The sequence below is a fragment of the Nyctereutes procyonoides genome, unplaced genomic scaffold (genome assembly GCF_905146905.1).
Source record: "Nyctereutes procyonoides isolate TBG_1078 unplaced genomic scaffold, NYPRO_anot_genome, whole genome shotgun sequence".
NCBI classification, from domain to species: Eukaryota; Metazoa; Chordata; class Mammalia; order Carnivora; family Canidae; genus Nyctereutes; species Nyctereutes procyonoides.
The window spans coordinates 35,305,918-35,330,726 of NW_026575142.1; the positions used below are offsets into that span (position 1 = coordinate 35,305,918).

Consider the following 24,809-nt stretch of genomic DNA (forward strand, 5'->3'; position numbering starts at 1 on the left):
ACTTGATACATAAGCCATTAAATCAATAAATAGTTTTTGGGAAAGATAAAAAGAATGGCATGACAAATGATAACTAAATGTGCCAACACAAGCTTTTATTGGTCTCAAAGTAAAAAAAGCTCACAGGAGTATTTCCAAACTTCATGAAAATATTCAATTATTTAGAATTAGAGTGTGCTATAAACAAACCTTAAGTTGTAGTGTTTTCCTGCCCTACAGAAAATTAAAGAATACAAAATAACTGACCTTTTTTTTGATGGTGATAAATATAAAGTTCTAAAACATAAAACTGTAATGACTTTAATCATTTATACTCCCTCACATAAAAACAAAGTAACACTAAGTTACAGAATTTACTCAGCAGCTCAGGATACTGTTAAACAAACAAACAAACAGGGCAGCTCGGGTGGCTCAGTGGTTTAGCGCTGCCTTCAGCCCAGGGCATGATCCTGGAGACCTGGGATCGAGTCCCACGTAGGGCTCCTTGCATGGAGCCTGCTTCTCTCTCTCTCTCCCCCCACCACCCCATGAATAAATAAAATCTTTTAAAAATAAACAAATAAAACAAAAACATAAAAAGCCTTTGGAAGAGGAGGGCAATGAACTAGAATCTCAGAACAAAAAGTAGATTTCAAATTCTTCATAAGTTGCCAGTAGAGTTCTTTACCTATTTAAGATGCACAACATTAAATGTCAATCAATAAGCACAGGAATTATAAAATATAACTGAAATCTTAAAGACCTGCCTGCAAAATCGGTGCCATAGGTTTACAAGAATATTAAGCTTAGAAAATCTCATTTTTAAAAAGTGAATTGAGGGGGATCACTGGGTGGCTCAGCGGTTTGGTGTCTGCTTGGCTCAGTAGAATATGCGACTCCTGAACTTTCTCTGTATTATTACTGTTCCAACCTACACAATTTTAACTCAAAAGATAATACAAGTTTGAATAGTGAGAAGATATTTGATAAAAACAAGGCATCATTATTCATTTTTCTGGGTGAATAATGGTATTATAGTTACTGTTTTTAAGAAGAATTCTTACTGTTTATAGAGATACAAATTAACATATTACAGATGAAATGATAAATAATGGGATTTGCTTTAAAAAGGATAGAGAGGGGGCACCTGGGTGGCTCCGTGGTTGAAAGTCTGTCTTTGGTTCAGGTGATCCTGAGGCCCTGGGATCAAGTCCCCACATCAGGCTCCCTGCAGGGAGCCTGCTTCTCCCTCTACCTATGTCTCTGCCTCTCTCTGTGTGTCTCTCATGAATAAATAAATAAAATCTTAAAAAATAAAATTTAAAAATTAAAAAGGATAGAGAGGTGGGGAACAAGAACACAGGTAAGGAATACCCAGTAAAGGCCACAAGTTGAAAATGAGTCAAACTAAGAGAGATGAACATGGGAGCCCATTATACCTTTTTTATTCATTTGAACTTATCTATAATAAGAAATTTAAAAAGAAGGGCATCATCATCAATGCCTAGGTCAGTCCATTAAGCAACCAACTCTTGATTTCAACTTAGGTCATGCTCTCAGGGTCTTGAGACTGAACCCTGCGTGGGGCTCTGCACTGAGGATGGAGCCTGCTTAAGATTCTCTCCCTCTCCCTCTGCCCCTCCCCACTAGTGGCACATAAAAAAGAAATATTCCACAAATTAAGTCACTCTCTCTCACACATGTCCATGTGTTAAAAGCTGACATGTAGTTTAAAAAAATATTTTCCAAAGTATTATAGCAATACTTTGTTACTATCTAACAAAGTACTGTTAATTTAATAATGTTATGACAAACAAAATTAAAAATAGTTGCTTTAAAATTGCTTAAACACCTTTATGCAGCCAGTTATAACCCAAAAATGCAATGCAAACTTCTAAAGAACTTACTTGGTGTGAAAGCAAATCTGTGCTTGCATAATTCACAGTATTCTTTTCGACTGTGCTTCAGCCACTGAACTAAGCTGCAATCACAAATACATGCATAAGTACAATAATTACAACAAAGAAATTTTAAGGCTTCATTGAAAACCAATGTTCTGTTTTATTAAAATTTTACATATCATAGAGTGTAAATAAAATTTTACAATTTTCAGTTTCATATTTACACTGCTACCCTGGGTAGCTTAGTCTAAATTCTGGTTGTCACTAACTGGTTGGCTATGTACCCAGAACAAGTTATTTTAACCTTTCTATGCTTGTTTTCTCATCTGCATAATAATAAAAACATTCCACCTCGTGGTTCTAAGAATTAAATGAGTTAATAAGATGTATAAAAGCAAAGAGCACTATTTGGGACAAACCATTGCATAAATGTAAGCTATTACATTTAATAAGAAATAAGAAAATCTTAACACTTCCAATGAACAAAATAAGTTATCATGGTGGAAATGAACAAACAGGTACTCACCTGCACCTAGAAAACAATAATACCAAAATGAAAAGGCAGGGTAATAAGGAATATGGCTAATTTCCAAATTTTCAAAACAAAATAAAAAATAACTTATAGAAAAAGTTCATTGAAACAATCCCCCTTCATTATATAAATGACAAAACTGAAGCTCAGACATGAAATTTTCTAAAAGGATGACTCACCATTCTTGATGAATAAACTTAATACTGCCAGTACATACACAAGGATGATAAAGAGGTTTCTCAGGTGTTCCTTCTGACCGGCACACTCTACATATGTCTGTAAATGAAAAGGATACACAGAGTTATCTTTGATTATAACTTAAAAAAAAAAAAAAAAAAACAGAACCCCAAACCACAAATAATATGTTAAAGCAAGAATCCACCAGCAGCAGCACAAAGTGTGATTATAATAATAATAAAGTATATTCTAAAACCAAAAAAAATCCTAATATATAAAAAAGCCGGGATCCCTGGGTGGCGCAGCGGTTTGGCGCCTGCCTTTGGCCCAGGGCGCGATCCTGGAGACCCAGGATCGAATCCCACGTCAGGCTCCCAGTGCATGGAGCCTGCTTCTCCCTCTGCCTGTGTCTCTGCCTCTCTCTCTCTCTGTGTGACTATCATAAAAAAAGAAAAAAAAAAAAAAAAGCCAACTGGTCCTTTCGATGAGAACTGTGCTCATTAAACTGCCAAGAACTATCCCACTCATAGGCTCCGGAATGCTCCCTCTGCAGGACAACCTATGGAAGTCTGATTGCAACATTTAGACCACATTGTCTGTGATCTCCAAGGCCAAGTGCCCACCCCAATGGACAACCTGAAGGTCGACAAGCACTGTGTACTAGAGGCAGGGACTTAAGGAAAACTTTTGATCTACTCACTCAATGGAATTCCTTGTTAACAAGGAAAAACTGCAATCCAAGCCCAACATTAATGGATTTAATCAGTCCCCAGTGCCCACTGGGACTAGGGTACACACACACTGAGCAGTGTGGCCCTCGGCTCCCCACATTAAAAAGCACCGTGTTGCTCAATCTAGATGGCTGAGCACCACTTACTCAAGTTGAGGGCTGTGGAGTACTCAGGCTAGCTAACTGGTTAGTGCACTAATCCCCCTAGTTATTAATAAGCCAGGCAAATCACTGCCAACACAAAAGGCCGTAATATGCCACTACCCACAGAACAGCTTTTGCTATGCCAGGTCTATCTGCAGGGTAGCCAGAAGGGGTTGTTGTCCAGGTTGAGTCAAATCAAGCACACCCTCCAGGGCTATGTCTTTCAGTTTCACTTTGGAACCATACCCGCCAGCTACCACCACCTGAAGAACTTTGGTTCCCTGGAAGCAACCTGAGGGTCATGAGAACGATGTGGCTGTCGGCATCATTTATGGTCAGAACTACACGGGATACATGGGATTCCAAGCCTCTTCAAACCTCCCACTTTCACCTTCATCCTTGATTAATGAAAACATCTTCCGTCTTGTATCAGTCTAGGACTTCGGACTCTAGCAATACAGTATGAACAATCCTGCCTAATCAGCTTCTGCAAAGTTCTGACACAACAGAACGACACTAGAATTCCAGGATTCTCAGGACAGTATCCTGGCAGCCCAAGTCTGCTTTGAGCATTCTAATTTTCTCCAAATGTATACCTCAGCCTAAGGAAACTGCACCAAGAGCCAAGAGCTTTTGGGGAAGGGGGCTGGAAGGAAGATACCCTGGTGGATCTGCTGCTGCCCCTGTGGGACGTCCAACATCAAATAAGCATTTTTAACTGCACCAAATTCAATACCTGTACTGGAGCTGGGATTACCATGGCAGCCGGTACCAGACTTCCCCTGCAGTGGATCCTCCTTAAAGGATTTAAAATGGATTCATTGCAAATAAAGGCTCTCTCTTTTTTTTTTTAAGATTTTATTTATATATTCATAGAGACAGAGAGAGAGAGAGAGAGAGAGAGAGAGACAGACAGACACAGGCAGAGGGAGAAGCAGGCACCATACAGAGAGCCTGACATGGGACTCGAGCCGGGGTCTCCAGGATCACGCCCTGGGCTGCAGGTGGCGCTAAACCGCTGCGCCACCGGGGCTGCCCCAAATAGAGGCTCTCAAAAGAGTTCAGTGTTATTTTTCATCACTGCTGTCCCACGTCTCAAGTAGGTAATCTACATATTTGCTGCCTTTCTTGGCTGGAGTAGATGATCAACGAGCTCCCTTTACGGTACCAAACCTGGATTCATGGGCACCATGGTTGCCACTGTAGGCACAATGACTTCTACCTAAAATAGCTGACAGGTCCATGGGATATGCAACTGATCTAGGTTATCTAGAATTACCAGAGTTGCTGGTGCCTGTGGACATCAATTAGTTCCACAATTACCACAGTTATCCAGGTAGCAGAAATAGTACTCAAAGCCTTTTGAACATGACCACACCAGCCGCAAGTGCTAGGATGTCCATGGATTAACTTTAGAGACAGGCATGTCCTAGTGAGGGATTAACCAGGGAATGTGGTTAGGTGCAAATGTGGATGAGCCAGTGCAGACGCAGAGTAAAGAGGTCCCATGCTGTCCTATCTCCCGAGCCAGCCCTCAGGGGGTTGCAGAATTAGGGCACAGCAGTAAAAGCATGGCAAGGAGTGTCTGCATCAGGACATAGTATAGAAGAAAGCAGCAGAGACACTGCCATGCTCACACACAAATGAGGGTCGCTATGTTGTCCTCCAGAAACAAGGTGACTCTTACACCTTGAAGATTATAAACTGGTACAGCCACTCTGGAAAACAGTATGGAGGTACGTTCCTTGAAAAGTTAAAAATAGAGCTACCCTATGACCCAGCAACTGCACTACTAGGTATTTACCCAAAGGATACAAACCTAGTGATTCAAAGGGGCACCTGCATCTCAATGTTTATAGCAGCAATATCCACAAAAGCCAAACTACGGCAAGAACCCAGGTGTCCATTAACAGATGAATGGATAAAGAAGATGTGCTATGTATATACAATGGAATATTGACTCAACCATCAAAAAGAATGAAATCTTGCCATTTGCAACAACATGGATGGAACTAGAGGGTATTATGTGAAATGAAATGTCAGAGAAAGACAAACATAAGATAGCATTCATGTGGAATTTAAGAAACAAAACACAGATGGAAGAGAAGGGAAGATAAAATAAGATGAAATCAGAGGAGGAGACAGATCATAAAAGACTCTTTTTAAAAAAAATTTATTTATTTATTCATGAGAGAGACAGAGAGAGGGGCGACACATAGGCAGGGCAGAAGCAAGCTTCCTGAGGAGAGCCTGATGCGGGACTTGATCCCAGGACCTTGGGATCACAACCTGAGCCAAAGGCAGATGCTCAACCATTGAGTCACCAATGCGTCCCATCATAAGAGACTTTTAACTATAGGAAACAAGCTGAGGGTTGCTGGAGGGGAGGAGAGTGGGAGGATGCAGAAATTGGGTGATGAGCATTTAAAAGGAGGGCACATAATGTGGTGAGCAACAGGTGTTACATGCAACTGATGAATCACCAAATTCTACCTCTGAAAATCAATCAAATCAAATCAAATCTTTAGGAGTCTAGGTGGCAGAGTCAGTTAAGCATCTGATTCTTGATTTCAGCTCAGGTCATATAATCTCAGGGTCATGAGATCAAGCCCCAGATCTGAATGCACACTGAGCATGGAGCCTGCTTAAGACTGTCTCTCTCCCTCTGCCCTTCCTCCCTTGCTTGTGCACACACACTCTAAATAAATAAATAACATCTTTTTTAAAAAAAGAATACAATTTTACATAATAAAACTTTTAAAAATAAGCAATGGTCAATTAAACACGTAGTTTACAAATATCACAGTTGAACTTTTATTGTACTGACACTACCAATTCCAATATTATCAATGAAGTTCTTCAGCAAGAGGACTTAGCATGTGACTTATTTAATATGAATGTACACACAAATTTAAAAACTCATGTTAGATTTTATTTCTCTGATCATGTTTTTAAAAATGTGCTAAAACTTTCCCTGGCTATATCTTCATCGAGGGAAGAAAGCAGAAGATTTAAATAATGTCTCAACATTCCTAAAAGCCTCTTTCTGTGCAACCAACAACTCATTTCTAATTTAAAACCATTTAATCTAAATGACTGTAATACAGAATTTGGTCCAAAGAGTATCATAAATCTCTTCTGCAGTACTGATCCTGTTGTTTCCCACATCGTGAAGATGTGACTGAGTTTTATTCAAAAGCACCTCAGGTATAAATATTACTCTAAATGGAAAGGTGAAGATTGTTGGTATAAATAAACTAGAATGGTGATAAGCCTTAGCTATAAAATACTTGTAAGGCAAATATTTGTCTGTTCAGCAGGCCCCAATCCCTGCTTAGACTGTGTGTCATGGGCATAGTCATACCTTATTAGGACACTGGAAGCTGGGAAAAGCTGCCAAAATGAAAGGCTGCACCTGCTCTCACTCTATATCTTCAATTAAATGTCCTTAGCTAGTCTGTGTGCAGACTACGAAGGAACTGAAGCTTCTTCCCTGCCAATCCATGTTCCAGTAGAAAAATCTGCAACAAGGCATAGGAATACAGAGCAAAACATTTTTTCTGGAAGGATACATAAACTATTAGCAGTTCCTAATTTTGTATAACAATTTTGGGGGAAAATACACATCTTTTATATGTGATGATGTCTACAGCATATATTTACATAATAATTTGCTAATATCTTACTATTAAAATCAATAGTTTCTTGAAACTTTTGTTCAAAGACATGTATAAGAACATTCATAGCAGCAGTTTCAATAAAAATACCTCCCAAATGGGGGCACCTGGGTGGCTCAGTCGATTGAGCTTCCGGGTCTTGATTTCAGCTCAGGTCTCAATCTCAGGGTTATGGGTTCAGGCCCCATGTTGGGCTCTACCTCCAAAATGGAAACTACCAAACTGTCTATCAACAGTAAAATACATAAATTTTGGTATATTCACACAATTGAATATGATATGGCAATCAAAATAAACCAACTAAAACTACAACCACCATTTGGATTTATTGTATACTAATGTTTAGTGATAACTCTCACACACACACAAATGACACAAAGAGTATCTATTCTACATGTAAAAAGTTCAAACAGGAGAAACTAACATTTATTATTATAAGTCAGCACAGTAGTTACCTCTAGAGGAAAGAGGCAATCAATACTACAAGAAGACTTATAAACACAAGAAGGCTCTAAAAAGTGAAGAAAAGGCAGAGCAGAAAGGGAACTGATGACCCAAGAAATCACATGCACTTGAGTTGTCTGGATTTGTGTTTTGCTTCATGTATCCTGGGGACTGGTGGTGGAGGTGGAGAAGCTGACAACCTGAAAACACCACTGGGAACAGACAATTTCCCTCCAAAAAACCAAAGACCAGGAAAGCAGCAACCTAGCAAGACAGTAAATTTTTTGACAATAAATATCTCTGTACCCTACCCAAATACCACAGGGGAAAAAATGTGGCCCAACACCACCTCTGCCAGCCTAGGCCAAGAGGGGAGCAGACCTAGCTTAGCTAACTCTGTTTTAGTTACTGAGGCCCAACTAAATTATCAAGCAAGTAAATGAAGATATTAGGATTAAAACACAACCACCAATTACAAAAGAACATTCCCTTTGACTTGCTTATTTTTCCAATTCTGCTGTATGATCTTCTCTTGAATGTTTTATTTTTTTTCCACAATTTCATGTCAGTATTCTATGTATCTTTACTGTCTACTCTTCTAACTTTGTTATAGTCTTCCATTTCTACAGTAGACTGCTCCCTCTGGCAACCACATTACACCACTGAAATATAAAGTAATTAGGTAGTACAGTAGCTAATAATGACTAGTGAAGCCAACACTTCCACATTTTACCAAGTTTTCTTTCTTTGTGAATTTTCTAAGTCCTTTCCAGCTTACTAATTGGGGTCTTAACAATAAGAAAACAGTTCAAAACAAAACAAACAAACAAACAAACAAACAAACAAAAACACCAGGAAAGGATTTGAACAGATATGTCACCAAAGAAGGTATACAAATGAAAAAATGCTGAGGTCATTAGGAAAGTGCAACTTAAAAGCACAATAGGATGGTGATGGTTGCACAAGTGTCCATATTTGTGAATATGGTGAATTCACAGTGAATTGTACATTTAAAAATGGTTAGAATGGTAAATTTTGTTATGTATATTCTACCATAAAAGAATTTTAAACCACAGAGTATCACTACATACTGGTTAAAATGACAGAAAGAAAAAAAAAAAAAACACTCTTACCATATGATCCAGCAATCATATCCTTAGGTACTTAACTAAGTAAAATGAAAACTTATGCTTGTACAAAAACCCATATAAATTTGTATAATGGCTTCATTCATAATTTCCCCAAAATGGAAACTAATCAAAGCATTCCACAACTGGAAAAAAAACCTGTGGTATGTTCAGTATTCTTTTCTACAACAGACTACTAAGCAATAAAAAGGAATGAAATACTGATTGATACAATGTGAAAAAATCTCAAATGCATTATGCCTTAAGCAAAAGAAGCCAGACTGAAAAAGCTACGTATTAGATTATTCCATTTAGGACATTCTAGAAAAGGTAAAAATACAAAGGAATGTATCAGTGGTTGCCAGGGTCTGGGGGTGGGATTGATCATAAAAGGGAACAGGGATATTTGAGAGGTGGCTGATCTAGTCCATCCCTTGAATGTGCTAGGTACATGACTGTATGTATCCATCTGTCAAAAACTCAGGGACAATACCATGTAGAAATAGACAAAGAAGATATGGCATATATGTATATACAAAAATTGCATTTTACTTGTTTTATTTATACATATATAATATACATCATACCCAATGGAATATTCAGCCACAAAAAAAATGAAATCTTGCCATTTGCAACAGCATAGATGAATCTAAAAGGTATAATGCTAAGTGAAGTAAGTCAGAGAAAGACAAATATCATACGATCTCACTCATATGTGGAACTTAAGAAACAAAGGGGAAAAAAAGAGATAGAGAAACCAAAAAACAGACTCGTAACTACAACAGAAGAAACAGATGGTTACCAGAAGGGAGATTGGTGGGGGAATGGGGTGAAATAGGTAAAGGAGATTAAGAGTACACTTATGCTGATGAGCACTGAGTAACATATAGAACTGCTGAATTATTATATTGTACACCTGAAATTAATGTAATATTGTATGTTAACTACACTGAAATTAAATTTAAAAATTAAGCTATCCTAGGGCAGCCCCGGTGGCACAGCGGTTTGGTGCCGCCTGCAGTCTGGGGTGTGATCCTGGAGACCAGGGATCGAGTCCCACATCGGGCTCCCTGCGTGGCGCCTGCTTCTCCCTCTGTGTCTCTGCCCCTCTCTCTCTGTGTCTATGAATAAATAAATAAAATCTTTAAAAAAAAAAAAAAGAGCTATCCCAGACAAAAAACCCTCATGGACATTTTTTTTAAGATTTTATTTATTTATTCATTAGAGAACACACAGAGAGAGAGAGAGTGACGTACAGAGACACAGGCAGAGGGAAAAGCAGGCTCCATGCAGGGAGCCTGACATGGGACTGGATCCCGGGTGTCTAGGATCCCACCCTGGGCTAAAAGCGGCGCTAAACTGCCGAGCTATCCGGGCTGCCCCCTCATGGACATTAAGGTAAATTTTACTGTATTTACGTTACACTTTAAGAAGACTTCCTAATGTATTATCTAAATAGACATATGAGAAGAACAAATGAGAAAGGATAATGACATGGAAAGAAATTATTGTTTCCTTCACTAATCAAGTTGTGTATTGAAATGTATCCCAACAAGCACATTAATTTCATCCAGCCAGATAACAATTAATATGGTAAGGGATTGTGGAGGACATCAGCATTGGACATCAAATATTTCTGGCATTCCATTTTCTGGATAAAGAGTAGGCTGCACTTCCCTGCCACCTCTGAAATTAGACATGGACACATGACTTATTTCAATCAATGAAATATGAGCTACAGTAATGTATATCACTTCTGGGTAGAAAACTATGGGAGCTTATGGACATAATACATTACAGTGCATTTTCCTGCCTCAATGATCGTGGAAGCACACCCTAAGATAGAATCTCCACCAATCTAGGTCTCCAAGTGACCACAATCAGCAGGGGCATCTCCTCCCAGCCTGTATTAGACATAATATTCAGTGAGAAAGGACTTTTTGTTGCTTTAAGCTGCTGAGATTTAGAGGTAGTTTGTGACTAAGACACAAATTAGCCCATCCTGTTTCATAAAGGGTCTTAGCAGCTTTGGGGGCAAGAACAGCGGAGCAGGGGGTAAAGGTGGGACCTAAAACAAGCACAACTACCACCAACACAGAAAAGTCAAAGAAAGAATAAACCTATTTTGCATATGAAGATCAATCCCATCGCCCAAAACCTCAACAGGGTAATACAACCAAGGTTATAAAAGAGGAATGTCTACAAAAGGCACAGCCTGAGGCCCTTTACTAAAACTGAAATAATAAAGTTCTGAGGTAGAATAAGGCTCCCACCAGATATACATGCAATAAAATCACAAATCCTGCTCAGGCCAAAATAAAAGCATTGCAGTTCACTTGACATGAATGTAAATCAATTTACAAACAGTAAAGCAAAACTCTTCCCACTTTTCAGCTTTCCCCCTACATCTCCTCAGGTTCTTCCTGCTTTTCTGTTTAATCCTGTAGGAACTTCTGTTGCATTTGAATACCTAGTATCTTCACAAAGCATATCTTTTAGAAGTTCCTAGCACCGTGCCTAACTCAATAAATATAAAGGTGGCTTTTTCGTTTACTGAAAAACTTCAAATCCTTAATGGCTTAGTATGGAGATAGCCCAGGAAATGAGAGGGAGGGAGAAAAGACCAATCAGTAAGAGTAGGCTATCAAGTTGGAACCAGCTGTTCAAAGTCAAACCCATGTTGGTTTGGCTATCCCATTCGTCTTTCTAGCCAACAGTTCAGCTCACCAAATATATCCTAAGTGCCTACTACAAAAAAAAAAAAAAAAAAAAGAAAAGAAAACCCTAAAAGCTTTGGGTATATGTCACAATTTTTAGGCCATTATCTACCTTGAAAGTATTTCCACATAAGATTTCAAAATGTCTGCAAAATCCTTCTGATAATTATCCTTCTAGTGATAATTCAATAAACAAAGGATTGTTAAAGTATTAGACTTTATTTTTCAGGCCAATTTTACATTTACAGAAAATTTAAGACAGTGCAATGTGTTCACATATACACAGCACCCAGTATCCCCTATGACTAACATCTACATTAGCATGGTACTTTTGTTAAATTTACAAAGCCAATATTTACACATCATTAACTAAAATCCAGTTTATTCAGATTTCCTTAGTTTCACCTAATGCCCAAAGTTTCTAGTGCTTCTTTGTTTTTACATTACAAGAAAAAAAAAAGTAAAAATTTGTGGAAAATACTTCCTTTCCAACTGTGAAATTTTACCTATAAAAAATGCATGTGTTACAGGCCTTGCAAAATAAAGGTCCAAGTCCACATGTATCCCAAGGTTTAGTTATTTTCTTCACTCTTCAGATTACTGGTAATTACAAACTTCACCTGTACTACTGCTCCTGGAAGTCTGATAACTACATTTTTTGGCCTCTTTGATGACTAGGTTCAAGTTGCACTGAATCAAAGAGAAGCACTTCGAGGGAAAAGGTAAAGCCATTTTCTACTTCTGGCTCTGAAAACAGCTGTGGCAGCTAATTGCAGGTGCTGTGAACAACTGCAGTAGATATAGAAATCCTGGTGGTGATTCTTTTTTTTTCTTTCAAGTTTTATTTACTTAAATAATCTGTGGGGCTTGAACTCACAACCTGGAGATGAAGAGTCACATGCTCTTCCACCTGAGGCAGCCAGGTGCCCCCTGGTAATGATTCCACCAGCAGCAGTGGTGGAAGTGAGTTCAGCAGCACTGGAAGTGGCTCCAACAACTATAGGAGGAGTGTGCCAGGTATCAACCACTTTCCCCTCAGTTCCAAATTCGTCCTTCAGTACCTGTTCAGTGGTAAGAGACTGAACTCGAAAGCAGTTTTTAAAACAAATTTTCAGTAGAGGGTGCTGGAGGGACTACACAGGAGGAGGTGATTTTCTGACTCCTGCTGCACTGTCAGTAGGTTTATTTATTATAATGACCACCTTTTACAACCCTACTGACAAGAACCCAATACACTCCAGGCCTTGTACCCAAGAGCAGTATCCAATTCCCCTGCAAGCCCATCCATCAGCTCTGGCTCTCATGCACTCCACACTCCTTCACTGATGTCTAACCACAGCTGTAAGGAGTGGCCCTACCTCTTCCCAATCTGTCTCCATGTGGATACTCTCCCTCCTGTGCTGGGTACCCTTTACAGTATTCTTTACATCTTTATAAGGACCCTCTTACTATAGCTTAGTAATTCTTTCACCTTGCTCTGGTTAGCTATGTGTTTTCTGTCTCTTCAGACCAGGACTACAAAAAATATATATAATATTTAAAGAATAAAAAACAAAAAACAAAAAAAAAATTAAAGAACAACGTATCAGAAGTTTTTAGAACTGGAAAATACAGAGAATATGGGCTCATTCCTGGACTTGATCTCAACAGCAACAGCTGCCTCAAGAAAAGGTACTTTGTAAAATCTTTGGAGTTACCAGCCAAACTAGCTGTTTTTCCTCCCATGAAACATGATGTTTGTTTTTGAAACATCATTTTTACCATAGCTAAAAAAACTGAAAAAACAAAAGTTATATTCAGACAGATCTGGGTATTCAGCAGATATTTTAAAACAAAAGCATGGAGTGAGCCTAGGAGCCAAGGAAAACTAATGATATTTTCTGCCCGTGATAAAAACCAAATTTTCAAGGAAAAATCAGGATTTTAGAAATTTTGTATCCACAATGAGCATGACAGCTTCCCCACTACCTAAAAGATTTTTCAAAATGAGACAGGTAGTGATGTTAATGAATGTAAGCTTTTATAATACCCATGAAACGTGTCAACATTTGGAAGATCTGCATAACTCAGGGATTATCTACCAAAAGACCAATATATGATGTTACAAAACCATGCATAAATAGCAACAAAAAAAAACACAATGGGTTTTTAAAAAGAGCTTTTGAGGGGCATGCCTGGGTAGTTGCTTAAGCAACTGCCTTCATCTCAGATCATGATCCCAAAGTCCTGAGATGAAGCCCCATATGGGGCTTCCTGCTCAGCATGGAGTCGGCTTCTTCCTCTCACTCTCCTCTGTGCATACACACACTCTCTCAAAAATCTTAAAAAAAAAAAAAAATACAACTTTATTGGGGAATAACTGATATACAATAAAATGCATTTAAAGGGTTATCAGGGGCGCCTGGGTGGCTCAGTGGTTTGGTGCCTGCCTTTGGCCCAGAGCATGATCCTGGAGTCCAGGGATTGAGTCCCACATCAAGTTTCCTGCATGGCATGGAGCCTGCTTCTGTCTCTGCCTCTCTCTGGGTCTCTCATGAATAAATAAATAAAATTTAAAGAAAAAAATAAAAATAGAAAAATAAAGGGTAAAAAAAAAAGAATAAAAAGAAAAAGAAAGGGTTATCACTTGGGATGCTGGGTGGCTCAGCAGTTAAGCATCTGCCTTCGGCTCAAGGTGTGATCCCAGGGTCCGGGATTGAGTCTCTTAGGGACTCAAGGGAGCCTGCTTCTCCCTCTGCCCATGTCTGTATCCCTCTCTCTCTGTGTCTCTCATGAATAAATAGAAAAAGAAACAAGGAAAAAGAATCACTTGATATGCTTGTCAATGATAAAACTGTCACCACAGTTGAGATAATGAACATAGCCATCACCACCAAAATTAACTCAAGTCCCTTGATAATCTCTCCATCCCACTCTTCCCTCAGCCCCATTCCTAGGCAACCATCAATCTGCATTCTAGTACTATGGGTTAATTTGTGTTTTTTAGAGTTCTATGTAAGTGGCACATACTCTGGCTTCTTTCACTCATAATTATTTTGAGATTCATCTATGTTGTTGCATGTATCAATTGTTCATTTTTTTGTTCATTTCTTTTCATCACAGACTAATATTCCATTGTATAGAATTTCTCTATCCATTAATCTGATGATGGGCATTTGGGTTGCTTCAAGTTACAGGATTTTACAAATAAAACTGCTATATACATTCACATACATGAGTTTGTATGCATTCATTTCTCTTAGTAAGTTCCTACCATTACTATAGCTGGGTTATACGTTAACTGCATCTTTAACTTTTTTAGAAACTGCTACACTGATTTCCAAAGTGGTTGTTGTACCACTTTACATCCCAGTAGTATATGAAAGTTCCTGTTGCTCCACATTCTAACATTTGGTACACTCATACTTTATCATTTCATTTATTCTAATACTTCTGTAGTGATATCTCATCGTAGCTTTATTTTGTTAACAGCCTTACTGAAATATACATACTATAAAGCTCAGCAACTAAAGTATACAATTCACTAAATGGCTTTTAATGTATTTAGAGAGTGATGTAACCAGTACCACAATCTAATTTGTTAACATCTTCATCATTACAAAAAGGAACCTTGTAACTATTAACAGTCATTCCCCATCTTCTGTCTGTCTCTCTCTCTCTCTCTCTCTCTCTAAGATTTTATTTATTTATTCATGAGAGACAGAGAGAGAGAGAAAGGCAGAGACACAGGCAGAGGGAGAAGCAGGCTCCATGCAGGGAGCTTGACGTGGGACTCGATCCCAGGTCTCCAGGATCAGGCCCTGGGCTAAAGGCGGCGCTAAACCGCTGAGCCACCCAGGCTGCCCCCCATCTTTTCTCTTTATATAGATTTGTCTATTTGAGAACATATCAATCACACAATTTGGATCACTTAGAATGTGGAGTTTCATGACCAGTTTCTTTCACTTAGCACAAAATTTGTGAGGTTCAACCAAGCTATTATGCCAGTATTTCATTCCTTTGTATTGCCAACTAATATTCCACTTTATAGATATACTACATTTTGCTTATCCATTCATCATCAATAGGCAACGGGGTGTGAACATATATTCTGAATTCTCCTGTGTATATACCTAGGAATGGAAATGCTGGGTCATATGGCAACTCTGTAACTTTTTGAGGTTAGCCACGCTGTATTTTACATTTTCCCCAGCAACGAATGAAGGTTCCAATTTTCCATATCCCTGCCAACACTGATTATCTGTCCCTTTTGATTACAGTCATCCTAGTGGGTGTGAATTATTTCACTGTGGTTTTGATTTGCATGTATGTAATGACCAGTGATGCTCAGCATCTTTTCATATGCTTATTAGCCATGTGCATATATTCTCTGGTGAAGTGTACAAATCTCTTAAACTGGGTCATTCGTTTTCTTACTGAGTTTTGAGAGTTTTTTAATGTACTCCAATGAGTCCTTTATCTGATATACATTTTGCAAACATTTTCTGTGGGCTGTCCTCATTCTCTTAACAGTGTCTTTCAAAGAGCACAAGTTGTGAATTTTGTTTTTTGTTTGTTTGTTTGTTTTTTAAGTTGTGAATTTTGATGCCGTCTAATTTATCAACTACTTATTTCAGATCATACTTTTAGTGTTGAAATTTTAGCCTAACCCAACATCACGAAGGTTTTCTCCTAGAGTTTCTTCTAAAAGTTTCACAGGTTTTTCATTTACATCTAACATCCCTTTTAATTTTGGTATATGGTGCAAGGTATGGCTCAAAGTTCATTTTTTTGCCTATGGCTAGTCAATTATTCCAGCACCATTTGTTGAAACTATACTTTCTCCACCAAACTGCTTTTGTATTTTAAGTCAAAAATCAATTGTCCGTTTATGAATGGATTTTAATTTAAGTTGTTTTAATTTTTAAAAAGAGATTTATATGCTTTCAAATGTTATACTGCTTTAAAAAACTACCACTTGAATTTTGGCATAGTACCAAAGGACATCAAAAATTACCTGAAAATACATCTCCCTTTTCAAATTATCTGTGTGAAGCCCAATCTCCTTCACACACTTTAACTAAAACATAGGTAAGAGTAATTGCAGGGGCAGATATGTGAATCCAATTGTCTTCTAATAATCCAGACATAAAGAGAAGTTTGCAAAAAATGGAAACAATGCTACTCACTAAAGTTTTTTTGTCTTGGAAAATGCACTTATCATAAAGTTATTTTTGTTAACATGTATTGCATTTAAAGTTGTTTTCATTTCTAATATAGTAAAAAGATATCAAAAACAAAAGTCCTCAGTACTGGGATCCCTGAGTGGCGCAGCGGTTTGGTGCCTGCCTTTGGCCCAGGGCACGATCCTGGAGACCGGGGATCGAATCCCACGTCGGGCTCCTGGTGCATGGAGCCTGCTTCTCCCTCTGCCTGTGTATCTGCCTCTCTCACTCTCTCTGTGACTATCATAAATAAATAAAAATTTAAAAAAATTTTTTAAAAAAAGTCCTCAGTATTTAAAAGTATAAAGGAATTCTAAGAGCAATGGTTTCAAACTGTTCCTTAATAAAAATTAATAAAATTAATTAAAAAAATAAAAAATAAAGAAAGAAAGAACTCTGAAATGGCTAATAAAGAGGGAAATGAAATTCACGCAGAAAACAGTTGGCAAAGGGCCTAAGAACATAGCAGGTATTCCATACTTGATAAACAAATGAAAAAAAAAAAAGGAATCTCCTAATGTGATTATATGTAAACTATACCTTATCAACCTATCATTAAAAAATACACAAGTTGGGGGTAGGAAGAGAGAAAAAGTAAAAAGAATATCATAATGAAGTTCAGTTCTAAAAAACGTGTACAGAAAATATTTCAATGTCTTCCAAGCCTTCAAGAACTCGCCATGTCTGTTATGGACTGAACTATCTTGTTTCTGCCAGCTGCACCAAATTCAGGTTTTACTTATTTGAGGGACCCAGAGAGAAAGTATGCAAGCATTGGGGGGGGAGGAGGGGAGAAGCAGAGGGAATGGTTGAAGCAGAGTCCCCGCTGAGCAGAGTCCAACATCACAAGGGCTCAATCCCAGGACCCCTGGGATCACGACCTGAGCTGGAGGCAGACCCTTAACCAACTGAGCCACCCAGGAGTCCCACCAAGATTCATATATTGAAGTTCTAACCCCTAGAACCTCAGAATGACTGTGTTAGTAGACAACAGGGTCTTTAAGGAGGTAATTAAGTTAAAAATAAGGTCATTAGGGTGGGCCCTAATTCAACAGGACTCGTGCCTTCGTAAAAAAGAGATTAGGACACAGACGTGCAAAGGAAAAAACCACATGAAGACACAGGAAGACAAAAATCTGCAAACCAAGGACAGAAGCTTCAGAAGCTACCAGCTCTGCAGACACCTTCTGTTCTCTGAGAAGTGTAAGAAAATAACTTTTTACCACTGAAGCCCCCCAATCTGTGGTACTTTGTTATGGCACCCATTACAAATACAAAATCCAAAACTGAATTTCTCTCTCCCCATTCAGAACTAATGAAACTGCACTAGAAATCATTTTCAAATCCTCCTCCCTGTATCAGTTCATCAATCACTATATTCCATAAATTCTGCCTGAATTTGTTGTTTCTTTCTCCACTACCTGAACTTAAACTCTGTGCCTTGCCCACTGAAATAGCATTCTAAAATATAGTGTGAATTAGTAAGTTTTTCCTTGGGGGTCTTACTTCCTGTTCTCCTTTTAAGAACTCTTTCCATTTTACCTGTATTATACTAAAAATAAGCCATCTTCATGTCCTTCCAGGAGAGAAGTAAAGCCCAACTAAAATAAGCCTGGTCTGGAAAAGGATACCCAGGTAACCCAACATTAATCACTCACAGCATTCCAGCCTGGAAGGCATTCAACAATGGCGAAGACAATTTTTGGGATGTCCACCCTGACCCAGAGTGAACACAGCCCTGACTTTTCTTTTTATTCAGATGTAACTTACATATAATATTCGTTTCAAGTGTATGACATAGATTCAATATATGTATATGTTGTGAAATGATCACCACAGTGAGTCTAGTTAAATCCATCACCACACATAATTTTCTTGTGATAAGGATTTTTAAGACCTACTCTCTTAGCAACTTTCAAATATATAATACAGTATTAACTATAGTCACCATGCTGTATACTATATCTCCAGGCCTTATAACTGTTAGTTTGTGCCTTTTGATAATGATTTTTATTCTTCCATTATCTTCCCCACCACCACCCAGTTAACTGGGTCATGGGTAGGCACCTGACCCAACATGGGCTAATCAGATTCTAGCTTCCAGAAATTTGGATTTAAGATTAAGTTGATCAGGAAAGAGAGATATCCAGGGACATAGCCAGTGACAGAATGGCAAGACAATTTATGCCTCACCTCTGTTCAAAACGCTATCTCACAAAAGTAAAAGTAAAGACAAGTCTTACATACTTCTATTACTCCCCACTGGCCCCATGATCTCTCTAACCTCATACTGTATTTACTACTCTTGCCCAACTCATTCACTCCATTGCAGCTACACTGGTCTCCTGGTTATTACTTAAACATTCCTAGCATACTCCCATCTTAGAGATTTCACACTGGCTATTCTTTCTTTGCCTAAAATGCTCTGTCCACAGAGTATTCGCATGTCTATCTCCCTCTCCTACTTTGCTCCTTCTCAGTGAGGCCTTCCTTCACTGCCATATTTAAAACTGCAACACCCTCCCTCCTATCCTGGCACTCCTTATTCCCTATAGATTTACTCTTCTCCACAGCATTTATAACCATCCAGTTATGCCATACAATTTTTCAGTCTTCCCTTCCTCTCCTACCAAGCTAAAAGCAAGAATGTAAACTTTATGAAATAAGGGATTTTGACTATTTTGTTCCCTGCCTAGCCCGAAGTGCATAAAATAGTGCCTGGCTTGTAACAGGTGTTCAATAAACATTTGTCAAATAAGTTCATATCTGCTCGGTGGTGATGAGCATGCCAAGACAGTAAAAGTTGATCCATGGTGAGAAGAATGAAGCAGACATGCCTGGAAGCAGAGATGAAAGACCATGTGGTTCTAGAAAGATGGTAACTAGCTGTCTGGTTCTGACAACTTCCCATTCTTTTAACTCATTTCTTCCAAAACCATCACCTCAGGTTTTGCCATAGTAAATACAGAACATAATCAAATGTAATACATTTCAACACCGTATCTTTCCAATATCTTCCCAACACTGTAGCTTCCCAAAAGCATAAAGAATAACTTCTTTGGCACTCCATAAAAAAATTACTGAGATGTCCTATTACATCTTGCGAGGGTAAAGAGTAATTTAGAAAAAAAAAGGTCAGGTCTGTATCCCTGGACTGAAATTAGAACATTCTACTATGGCAAAATGTCTTTAATATCTTCATGAGGGTTTCATACATCAATACTTGCATCATTCCAACAGTGTGGTGTGTTTCCTTTTAGAAAATGTATATCCTTAAACAAAAGACAGATTTTTTTTTCCTGAAACTGAAAAATCTCAGTGCATTGCAGATCAGACTCCTAAACCATAAAATGAGGAAGCTCAGATCCTCTGAAGTTTAAAGATTTAATGACAGCAGTTTAATAACCTATCTACACTCACAGAAACTACATACAAATAATACAAATGAGTCATTTATCTTGTTTTATGAGAATGGATTATAAGCCTGTTGATCTTACAAAAACAAAATTTAATACATCGAGCACTTTTTAGAGATCTTTAAAATCTAGCAAACAGGGCAGCCCAGGTGGCTCAGCGGTTTAGCACCGCGTTCAGTCCAGGGCTTGATCCTGAAGACCGGGAATGGAGTCCCACATCCGGCTCCCTGCATGGAGTCGGTTTCTCCCTCTGACTGTATCTCTGCCTCTCTGCCTCTCTCTCTCTCTCTCTGTGTGTCTCTCATGAATAAATAAATAAAAATAAAAATATTTAAAAAATCTAGCAAACATTAATATGAAGGGCCGAAATTCATCTGGCAAATAACAGAATTCAATACTATTTATTACCAATACAAAACATTTTGAGCATTACAACACCATATATGGAACCCTAGAAAAAAGCAAGATGTTATTTCACCCCTTGTATACTGGGCATTTTAGTAACATTCTCAGTGTGTTTGCTCAGACTGGCATATTAAAAAAACAAAAAACTAAACACCATCAGTTTTTAACAATAAGTGACAGAATTCTTTAAATTTCATTTTCTTTACATTATTTTTGTAATTTTCTCTCGTTCTTGAGTCTTCTACAAAGAAAACCTGTTTATTTTGTAATCAGATAAAAAAACCAACTGCATTTTTTTCATTTTAAGAAATAATCTGTAATAACTAACTTAGCAAATAGAGCAGTTGTTTCCAAGCTTTTCTTCACATTATCATGAAATCCTCTGTAATCCTCCCTCTCCTTCCAATGTTTTTTTCTTTTTTCAAGTTAAGTTTAACTTTAGTTTTGAAAATTTCAGAAGTCTTCTAATTTGGAACTTAGCAAAAGTGGGCATGAGAAGTATTAAAATTCGCTTTCATTTCATGATTAATAGTTCATAAAACAAATGCCAAAAAGGTTCTGTCAAGATATGTAAATGATTCATCCTATAAAGGGAGTGACAAAAATAAGTTATTTTTATCTATTTTAACCATAGGGTCTGACAGACCCAAGTCTGAATCTTACCTCTGACCTTTGCTACCTGTACGACTTGGGCAAGTCACTTAATCATACCAACCCTCCGTTCCTCTCCATAGAGTGGATACTGCCTATCTCAAAATGGTGAGATAATTAAATGTGTATGAAGTGTTCAGCAAAATACACAGCACACACGTACTCGAAATCAGTTATTTCAATAAGAAATACTGTTCAAGTCAATAAATAAAAATCATTTATACCTTAACCCAATTATAACTTTACAAGGAAAAAAATGTTTAAGCACTAGAAGGACACTGAAAATCAATCTTTCATGGTTCCATATAAACCCTCAGATCGTGCAAATCCCTGGGTTTCCACGAACTACAGCACCATAAACGTATGCAAGTACTAAGTGTCCAGGCTCAAAAAATGGAATTTAATATAATATGCCAACACACATCAAGTGGTAAATACTTGCCTTACTAGACTGAGTCATTAAAATGTGAATCCAAAATGACCTGAAATCTATGCAGATGGAAATTCACACACAAGGACCATCTGTCAAAAGCAAAGTAATTCCTAACCTCTCAGCAATTTCACTTTACTACTTTTTCCAGCAGTCTCCTGCAGCAACCAGCTTCACTCGCTGTGTAGAATAAACACAACCGAAGCCTAATGAACGGAAAACTCCATGTGTAATGACGATATTACAGGTTCGAATCTCTCGCGAGTGTGTGAAACTCGGACAAGCTGTTAAAATAACTAAGCCTGAATTTCCACATCCGCAAAAAATATCACTACCGCCCCGGTCGCTGGGGCTACGGTGCCGGTGCCGACCAAGTGTAGCTGCATGAGCGCGCCCTGCAAACTGTCGCACAAACGTCATTACAGTTGAGGCTCTTACTACCTGAGGAAAAATTTATTCAAAACCTGAGAAATCGAATCTACCAGTTCGTTACACAGACAGTACCTAACTTGTCTTACTACTGCACGCCGTGGCGGTACTCCAGGATTTTCACGTAAAACCACCAACATCTCGGTCCGGGGGGCTCGGAAGACACATTCCCACACAAACACAGCCGAGGCGTAAAGGCATCTTCGCTGACAACCAAGCCATCAGGGGACGGGATAATTCACCGATTTCCCCTACAGGCTCATGAAACTATTTGATAGATTCTAAAAGGATTAAGGCGCTGGAAATTAATCTACCTTCGGTGGACAAGCCGATGCATCCCCACACTCACAGGTGCTCATACCTTCTGCGCTCCGTTTACGAGGGTTACTTGTTCCCAAACAACCGGATCCGAGACACACGCACTCACACCACAAAGCACAGAAAACCCTGCTTCCTGGGTGTCAGGGATCCGGCACAAAATAAGCCGCGCCGAAACAAAAGAGTCCCAAAGCACCTCGCTCCTCCCCGTCAGGGAACTACCGAGGTGGGCGCAGGGCCGCCGCGGGCGAGGTTCTCACGCGGGGCTCAGCGCACCGCGCCCGGCCGTCACCTGGCGGGGCATTTTTCGCGAAGTTTCAGAGTCAACAAAGAAGTTTTGTTGTCGAGGGGAGGGCCCGGGCGGCCAGAAGCGAAACCACAATAAGGAAGACCAAACCGAGCGGGGGAAGGGCGTGGAATCCGCCCCCACCCTCGGAGCGGCGACCACCGCGCGGCCCCGGGGCTGGGCGGGGGGGGGGGGGGGGACGGGAGGCCGCCCGGGCCGCGATCCCCGCGGCTCCAAGTCCCCGGCCCCGGCGCGCCCCCGCCCTCCGTGCGCACCGGCGGGAAACGGCGGGGGGCGCCGAGCGGTCACCTTCCGCTCCCCGCCGCCCCTCGCGCCGGGCAAACTCGGCGGGCAAACGGCCCCGGGCGCCCCGACCCCGCCGCTGTCACCGCGCGCCCCCGCCCCGAGGAAGGCGCCCCCCGCCGCGCCGCGCCGCCCAGGCCCGCCGCCCGCCTCGAGCGCCGCGGTCGGCGCGGGCCTGGCCCGAACCCAGGCGCTGCTGCAAGGGCGCGGGCGCCGCCGCTTACCTTCCTCGGCGGTGTCCATCTTGTCTGGGGGGGCGGCGGTGACGCAGCCGCGAGGCTCCCGCGGCCGGGGCCGGAGCCTTCCGGCCGGGGTGGGGAGGGAGGGCAGGGGAGGAGGGAGGCGGGAGCGGAGCTGGGCCTGGGCAGGTGCGTGTGCTCTAGGTGCGAGAGAGGAAGCGAGAGGAAGGAGAGAGGGGGAGAGGGAGAGGGACACAGGCTGACAGAAAGCGGACGTGAGAGGGGAGGGGGGCGGGGAGAGCGGAGCGGAGAGGCCTGGGCGGGGCGCCGGGCGGAAGGGGCGGGAGCGCCCCAACGACGTGTGCCGTCACTTCCGCCTCCGGCGGGCGCTGGGGCGGGGCGGGGCGGGGCGGGGCGGGGGCGGCGGGTCTCCCGTGTCCGGGCTCCTGGCTGCCTCGGTGTTGGGAGGCTCAGGGATCCTCCGGGGGACAAGACGGGCTCCGCGTCCCTCCCCGCGCCGCCAGCGGCTCGTGCCGCCCGTCTGCAGAGGGCCCAGGAATGTGCATGTTTGCTCGGCCCTTGGGGCGTTCTGCCGCACGTTTCCAGGAAGTACTGAAAGAAGACGCGCGCCCACGCCGCGGGGGGTCCCTCCCGGGGAGACCCGGCTGGAAGGACGTCAGTAAACCCCAGGCTGAGGATCGGAGCGCCCACCGCGAACAGCTCGGCCAGAGCGGCGGACCTGATGCGCCCAGCCCGCCTCTGCGCCGGCCGCCGCACCCCTTTGCTCAGCATAAGCTTGCCTTTTCTCTCCGCGAAGGTTTATTTGGAAAATACGGTTTATGCCCCCCCCCGGGGGGGCGGGGCTCAGCGGTTGAGCGTCTGCCTTCAGCCCAGCGCGTGATCCCGGGGTCCTGGGATTGAGTCCCACGTGGGGCTCCCTCGGGGAGCCTGCTTCTCCCTCTGCCTGTGTCCCTGCCCCTCTCTGTGTGTCTCTCAGGAATAAATAAATAAAACACTTTTAAAAAGAAAATACGGTTTAGAAAGGCCACCACCCTTGACTCGCCTGAGTAGAAAGCAAAGTAACCATCCACACACAACACACAAATATTTTAAACAATATGCGGATGATTTGCAGACATAGATTCAAGAATGCTAGCAATCTTTTCCATCTGTGTGACTAAAGGAATTGGAAAGACCCGCTTCCTCCGAGCCTCCCAAATCAGAATGAGATATACCATAAAAATGGTGAAGCGGAGTCCTCCAAAAAGAGAGCAACTCGTGACAACTAATGTCACTGATTTGGCTGACTTCGCTGTTTCCCGACACAAGAAGGCAAATTCTTGACACAACGGGCACCCACTGAGCTTAAATTGATCACATTTAAGCTTTTCCTTTAAAATGCTGATACTATCTCCCAAGAGATTGAAGGAAGCTCATTGCCCAACCCCATTCCACCCACCACCACCCCCCACCCCCCCAGCCAACCCCAACCTGAGCTCACGCCCCCGTGAGGCCTGTGGCAGAGCACTTCTCACCGAGCTCAGTCCGGGAGCACCGCTCAGGACCACCAAAGCCGGCCTCCTGTTGCATGGCATAGGGGGAGGGATTCCGGGAGACCGACTTGGAGATTCGCTGAAGGAAGTACTTACTGGTAATATTCCAGGGCAGGTATATAAACCTCAGGGCAGCATGCCGCAGATTGGAGGGAAACGTGTATATGTGGTAGGGTGGAGGGCTCCCTCTTGTCTTTACATGTCTTA

The 24,809-nt window shown here is 41.0% G+C and overlaps 1 protein-coding gene across 2 annotated transcripts in view; it reads right to left on the reverse strand.

Annotated features, from left to right (window-relative positions):
- The window catches only part of MARCHF6 (membrane associated ring-CH-type finger 6), an 82,632-nt gene extending 59,297 nt beyond the window's left edge, over positions 1-23,335 (reverse strand). The window contains exons 1-4 of one of the 2 annotated variants that reach the window (XM_055307708.1): positions 23,095-23,335; positions 6,828-6,984; positions 2,592-2,688; positions 1,887-1,960 (exon numbers count right to left, since the gene is read on the reverse strand). Coding sequence is in view for 1 of the 2 variants with exons in the window: in XM_055307707.1 (XP_055163682.1) it covers positions 1,887-1,960; positions 2,592-2,688; positions 23,095-23,113 (190 nt within the window). In the remaining variant the exon portion in view is untranslated. The remainder of the gene's footprint in view (positions 1-1,886; positions 1,961-2,591; positions 2,689-6,827; positions 6,985-23,094) is intronic. The other variant, XM_055307707.1, reaches the window with a different exon arrangement.
- Between the last annotated feature and the right edge of the window lie 1,474 nt (positions 23,336-24,809).